The sequence below is a fragment of the Camellia sinensis genome, chromosome 6 (assembly GCF_055761805.1).
Source record: "Camellia sinensis isolate YWXY chromosome 6, ASM5576180v1, whole genome shotgun sequence".
NCBI classification, from domain to species: Eukaryota; Viridiplantae; Streptophyta; class Magnoliopsida; order Ericales; family Theaceae; genus Camellia; species Camellia sinensis.
The window spans coordinates 133,563,275-133,570,625 of record NC_138966.1 but is presented as its reverse complement, the minus strand read 5'-3'; the positions used below and the strand labels follow the sequence as shown (position 1 = coordinate 133,570,625).

At 34.8% G+C, this 7,351-nt stretch overlaps 1 protein-coding gene across 1 annotated transcript; it reads left to right on the top strand.

The window, feature by feature from the left end:
• The first annotated feature begins 2,483 nt into the window (after positions 1–2,483).
• On the top strand, positions 2,484–6,649 carry LOC114287126 (putative receptor-like protein kinase At3g47110). The gene is made up of 2 exons (XM_082873122.1): positions 2,484–5,271; positions 5,967–6,649. The coding sequence occupies exons 1-2, from the start codon at positions 2,586–2,588 to the stop codon at positions 6,320–6,322; spliced, it is 3,042 nt and encodes a 1,013-aa protein (XP_082729248.1). The 5' UTR covers positions 2,484–2,585; the 3' UTR covers positions 6,323–6,649.
• The last annotated feature ends 702 nt before the right edge of the window (positions 6,650–7,351 follow it).

The following is a 7,351-nucleotide window of genomic DNA, read 5'->3' as shown; positions in this document are numbered from 1 at the left end:
TGTAATTTACCATTTTTAAAATTTCACCCAAACATCCAAACCCCCCCCCCCCCAAAAAGAGTCAGCCTGGCCTGCTATTAGTCAACATTTGACTTTCACAGAAAACTCCAAACACCAAGTGCTAAAGCTAAGCATACTATATTCAAGCACCAAAACACGTTCAGCACATATTCAAACTTCAAACTTGAATACCAGTTTAATTTATTAATCTATATACAGGCCGAGGCAAGCCGGCAAATCCGTCAGTTTAGATCTCAGATTTAAACTAAAAATTAGGGTCTTCATTTAGAAAAAATCCTTATAGTATTGATTTTAATTTTATTTTTGTTAACTTCAATTAAATGAAGGCTCCAATTATTTTAATTTTTAACATCAAAACTCACCTATATAACTCCAGTCCTTATCACCAACACAAAAGCAAAATTGTTTTTATAAATGGTGGATCTCAATTACTTTCAACAACCCCAAGGCAAGTGGCCGAATGGTAAAGTCTGGAGGATAAAATCCACAGGTCTCGAGTTCGAGTCACCCCTTGGGGCCACTGGAGGTTTGCCCGGTCGTTAACTTCAGGGTCCTCAGGATTAGTCCTGGCTTCCCTTAAAATCAGCGGGTTGGGGATACCTGAGTTATCAAAAAAGAAAAAAAGAAAAAAAAAAAAAATTACTTTGATTTCAACTTACCAAAATCCGACTAAATCTTGCGCTTAATACCAAACTAAAAACAATCACTCTGTTTAGTTTTAATTTCCAGAATTCACTTTTTAAAAAATTCTACTTTTTTTTCGTATTTTTTTTGTTTTCACTAATTTTTTAAAATATTTTAAGTATTCTTTTTTAATTTTTAGACACACCTAACATAAATACACTTAAAAAGTATAATATTTGTGAAAAAAATCTTTAAAAAATTCACTAAATATTAAAAATACAAAAAAAAATGAAATAAAAATTAATACATTTTTCGTATTTTTGTGTATTTATTAATTTTTTAAAATATTTTTCACAAATATTTTACTATTTGGATACATCTAAGTAAGGTGTATCTAAAAAAGTAAAGAGATTGCTTAAAATTTTAAAAATATTCACTAAAAACCAAAAAAAAACCCAAAAATAAAAAACTCAATTTCCAAAAAATTGAATTCAGAAAATTAAAATCAAATACAATTTTACTAATGAACGGCCCAAAGAAATTGATTTCACTTTACCAAAATTGTCTCTAACTTAATTCGCCATTATGAGATTGAACTTTTTTAAATCTTAGGCCTCGTTTGGGAACAGGCTAATTTAGTAACTTTTTGACTATTTGGCTAAAATATGAGCTAAAAAAAACTAGTATGTTTGGGATGACTTTTTGGCTTTTTACGAAAAGATGTGCAAAAAGTAGAGAGAAAAGAGAATCTTTGACTTTTTTGTATGAGTTGTTGACTTTTTGACTAATTTAATAACTTTTTGGCTTTTTGACTAAAAGGGATGGTTCCCAAACGAGGCCTTAATATCATCTCTAAATGCCTTTAGATTTTGTGTCATTTCAAGTTTTACTTCAATTGTATGTTGACTTTACTTAAAAATTGAAATATCTAGAATTGAATTGATTGTTGTTTGTGAAATAATGTAATGCATTGTTCATTTAATCATACTTCTAAGAAAATATAGAAGAATTAATTGGATTACAATTAGGAGCTCTTGGTTCAATTTTGCAACTAAAAATGCAAGAACCGTAATGTTTAAGTGATACAGTGATAATATTTGTTCAATTTTTCGCTTTGAGCCCCTAAATGTTCAGAGCCAGCCCTAATACAGAACTATATAAAATCTAAATAGTCAATGACATGAAGTATAAATATGCTTTGATATGAAGCAAATCACCTGTTTATTTATAACTAACTATACTAACTGGGATTGGTTTAGTGGTAAAACTTTTGAATTACTCGCTCAAAACTTGAGTTTGAATCTTTATAGTCATTTGTTGGGATTAAATATATTTCTTAGTGCTCAAAACACGAAAGGGTCTTAGCTTTAGCCTCGATGTAGGTGTGGTGGAGTTCTCACTGAACTAGTCGAATAATTAACTGTTTAAATTTTGTTTGAAAACATAAATGAAAAAAATCAAATTAATCAAACATCCGTAGGCTTATGATCAGGTCCTAATTGTTTTTAAAAAATTAACAAAATCATGTTAACGGATTAAATTATTGAAAAAGATTCGGAACGAGCATCCACAAAAACTCACAACAGCTTGTTGTGTGGCACAGCAGGAATCCCAGAATAGACCGGTGAAGGATTCCACTCATTTACAGTCTTGTTTTTTGCTTTTGTTTTTTTGCTTTTTGTTTTAATATGAAAGAAGGAATCCACCTACTTAATTGTCATCTATACGTTACTTTAGGGAGGTCTTTAATTAACTTTTTTTTTTTTTAATGGTCTCATTTTAATAGTAGTATAATTAATTGACCAAAAAACAAGAACTAGCTAGTAGCTATAGTTGGGAAATTTCAAATTATATATACACATTACACACTCGGCACACCATCATATGCAAATGCCTAATTCATCAAGAACAAAAATTTAACCAAAAAAAAATAAAAAATCATGGCAAGGTCGCTTATTGTTCTGTACACTGCTCTTGTGTGGTGGTGGTGCTACTTGTGCAACATCCCTCCAGCCAGTAGCATCATGCCAAATGAGACAGATCGACTTGCATTGGTGGCCTTTCAGGCTGCAATAGTTCAAGACCCATTCGGTGCTCTCACTTCCTGGAATCATTCAGTCCACCACTGTCACTGGAACGGCATTTTGTGCGGTCGTCGACATCCTGATAGAGTTATTGGGCTCACTCTAGATTCCCAAGGCCTGGTTGGATCGCTCTCACCTCATATAGGAAACCTCTCCTTCCTCAAAAGCATTGATCTTCAAAACAATAGCTTCCACGGTCCAATCCCACAGGAGATGGGTCGCTTGTTTCGGCTACAAACAATGAACTTCAGCAGCAATTCGTTTGGTGGTGGAATACCCAACAACCTTTCTCGCTGCTCAAAACTTGAATGGCTGAACTTGATCGACAACAACCTAACCGGAAACATCCCAGCTGAGTTGGGCTCTTTGTCAAGGCTTAGAACTTTAGCCTTGGGTAAAAACAAGCTTTCAGGAAGCATCCCTCCTTCCATTGGAAACCTTTCATCTCTTTACCAAATCTCTTTATCGGAATGTAATTTGCATGGGGAGATTCCGGCAGAAATTGCTAGGCTTCGAGGCTTGCGATATGTCTGGTTGTGGGGGAATAACCTATCTGGCAAGGTTCCATCTGGCCTTTACAATATCTCCACCATCATTTGGTTATCACTAAACTTTAACCAACTTGAAGGAAATATTCCTCCTGATATAGGCTCCACACTTCCCAATCTCAAGTCTCTTAGTCTGCATGACAATTTGTTTACTGGAACAATTCCTACTTCACTGTCAAATGCTTCGGAGCTCGAATTGATACTCTTCTCTACAAATGATTTCAGCGGGACAATGCCGAGAGACCTTGGAAAACTTCGGGGTCTTCAATGGATAAGTGTTTTTCAAAATCGGTTGCAGGATGACCTCACTTTTATTTCATCTCTAACAAATTGCACCATTTTACAAACTATTGATGCGGGTAGCAATCTTTTTAGAGGTTCATTGCCTGACTCCATAGCTAATCTCTCCGCATATCTTGGTTGGATAGGTTTGCAGATTAATCAAATACATGGAAGCATTCCTTCAGGCATCGGGAACCTCCTCAACCTCACTTGCTTATCTATGGCAGTGAACAATCTTGCTGGCCCTATTCCATCCTCCATTGGCAGACTTCATAATCTGCATGCTCTGTTCTTAGACAGGAACAAATTCACAGAACTTCCATCTTCGCTTGGTAATTTGACTTTGTTGATTTCTCTCAACTTGGGAGAAAATAACATCCATGGAAGCATACCTCCGAGTCTGGGTACTTGTCATAGCTTGTTGGAATTATACCTTTCTCAAAATAATCTCAACGGTCCAATTCCCCCTGAAATTATGAAGCTCTCAACCCTTTCATCATTCCTCATGTTAGATCACAATGCACTAACCGGTTCTCTTCCATCAGAAGTCGGGTCTTTGAAAAATCTCGGATACATGGATGTATCCCATAATAAATTATCAGGACCCATACCAAACACTCTCAGTAGTTGTTTGAGTCTGGAATGGCTTCACTTGGAAGATAATTCATTTGAGGGTGAGATACCTCAAAGCTTGAGAACACTAAGGGGTTTAAGAGTGTTGGATCTTTCGCTAAATAATTTGTCGGGGCTTATCCCAAGTTATCTAGGTGAGTTTCAACTAGATATCTTGAATTTGTCTTTTAATAGGCTAGGTGGACAAGTTCCAATACAAGGAGTGTTTCAAAATGCGAGTGCGATTTCAGTTGTAGGAAATAATGATCTTTGTGGAGGAATTGCTGAATTAGACCTTCCTCCTTGTCCATCCTCCAAATCAAGCAAGAATAAGTTGTCTCACAAAATGATAGTGATCCCAGTGGTGGTTGGTGTTGTGATATTTTTATGTTTGTTAGTTAGCTTCTTTATATTTATATTTCTTCAACGACATCGTGTTTCAAAAAAGAATGCCTCTTGCACGCCATCAATCATGCATCGATTTTTGAGGGTTTCTTATGCAGAGCTTCTCAAAGCCACCAATGGATTCTCAGAGGCTAATCTAATTGGTGTTGGGAGCTATGCTTCAGTTTACAAAGGGATTCTTGATAACGTTCAGATGGTTGTCGCAGTGAAAGTTCTCAATCTTCATACCAGAGGAGGTTCTAAGAGCTTCATGTCAGAATGCAAGGCACTAAGAGCCATAAGGCACCGAAATCTAATGAAAATTTTGAGCGTTTGTTCCAGTGTGGATTTCCATGGTAATGAATTCAAAGCTTTGGTATATGAATTTATGGCTAATGGAAACTTGGGCAACTGGTTGCATCAAGTTGACGTGGGAGACCATGAGCAGCTCGAAGAACCTAGAAATCTTAAACTAATCCAGAGGCTGGACATTTCCATTGATGTTGCCTCTGCACTTAAGTATCTTCATTGTGGTTGTGAGTCGACAATTATTCATGTTGATCTAAAGCCAAGTAATATTCTTTTGGATGATGAGATGACAGCCCATATTGGAGATTTTGGGTTAGCAAAAATTATTTCTACCGTTTCAAGTGATGTGGCACAGGGTCAAAGCAATTCAGTTACGATAAGGGGAACCAGAGGCTATGTTGCTCCAGGTACAAAATCTTTTCAATTTCCTTGGAGTAGAAAAACTCAACTTGCAATAGGAAAAGTAATATATATACACACATACATATATATACAGCTTGCATGGTAGAATTATTTTAGCATAAACAACCATACAAAAAACCATGGCTTTCTACAAAATAGTGGGCACCTACATCTTTTTAAAGAATTTTTTTTTTTAATACATATTCTGTCATTTCTGAATGCTCCCAATGTGTGCTTCCACCTGAGTTAATACTCTATGTCGCCTCCTTTGTTATATCTTGTCTTTCTTATTTTTCCTTTAAAAAAATAAAATAAATTATTTATGTAATTCTAGTATGAAAGTTCAGCCGAATCAAAATGGTACATGGTATCTACTTGTTGAAAGAATTATTATATTGCTTCGGAACCAAAGCATTTTCCAATATCTTACTCAATTCTTGGAAACTTGTATATTGATTTTGATATACCTTTCCATGCAAGACTAATTTCTGTTTGCTTCAATGAAAAATAAAATTAAACTATGTGAATCGTAACAATGATCTCACTCAGTCACTCGCACGCACCAACAAAAAATATTGTTATTGAGAGATTTGAGGTTAAGGTCATCATACAACATTAAAATTGCCTTACAAAAATTATTATACATATGTCAACTAACTATAGGCTCACTTTTCACACTAACATTAGTAACAATTTGCAGAGTATGGCATGGGGGACATGGCTTCCACACTAGGGGATGTATATAGCTTTGGGATTCTTTTACTGGAAATGTTTACAGGTTTGAGACCAACTGATGATATGTTTAAGAATCATCTAAATCTTCATTACTTCGTTAAGAATGCATTGCCTGATGGAGTGATGGAGATTGTGCATCCCTGTATCCTATTGGAGCACAACACAAGAAGGTGGATTAAAGACTGCATGGTTTCCGTTCTACGAATTGGGGTTGCATGTTCAATGGAATCGCCAACAGATCGAATGGAAATGGGGAGTGTTATTAGCGAATTGCATAAGATCAAAAATATTTACACGAATGAAGGGTTGAACCAAAACTAGGAAGTTGGAAGAGGTTTTTAACATGAAAACCAAAGGTGTGTGGCATACCCTCTCGACCGATGCATATGCATACCGAAATAGAGAATGCTATACTCAAAATATATTTTTTATTCGAATTTCTTATCACTAAATACAAAGACATGAATTCCACCTATAGTTATTAATATGGATCTTACTAAATTTGTGACTAGTGGTAAGAAAGTCTGATAAGAAACTCGTTTACATATAACATTACTCTACCAAAATACATCGTTCTTCTTTTGAAGCATCTCAATTTCATTTTCTCATTTTCTTTTCTTTATATTTTTTATTGTAATCTATTCATGTTCCAACTATGAGTAAGTAGACTAAAGTTTTTTTTTTTTTTTTTTTTTTTTTTGGGGGTAAGTGAACTAAGCATGTTTATTTTTTTTACTGATCAAGGTTACTTCCAATGTCCTCCAAGAATGGTTAGCCACTCCCACCAGTCAGTAGAGAGTACAAGTGGTGGCTTTATGTTAATTATGCTTGCCTCTTCGATAAGTGTTCATGTGATCGTTAATCATCTTCATCAGCAACCTTTAATCTATTGCTTAAATAACTCTCACTTTTTCTCCTTTGCTTTGACTATATTATATATCAACAATGTGTTCATGTAAGGTGTTCCAACTAAGATTGTGTGCCTAAATTACCATTTATCCCTTTTAAAACCAGCATTTCGTTGTGCCTTTTCTTTGAAATTGCATGTCAATATAATTCTTGCTCTTTAATGGTTGTTAAACTGTTGTCGGAAATTGACATTTACGCTCACTTTTCACGAAGTGTTATTTGTAAAAAATATTCTCATCTTTGGTCATAACCTTTAAATTAAATGTTCTAGTAATTTCACTAGCGGTCATAGTGACGGAGGTAGAAAACGCTTTCCACCCAAACAAATTTACTTTTCGTTCACACCATCACAAATTAAGGTTTTTGAGACAAAAGTTAAGGGACAATTATTTTTTAGGAACGAAATATTTTTGTTGCTAAAAATATTATTATTATATATAT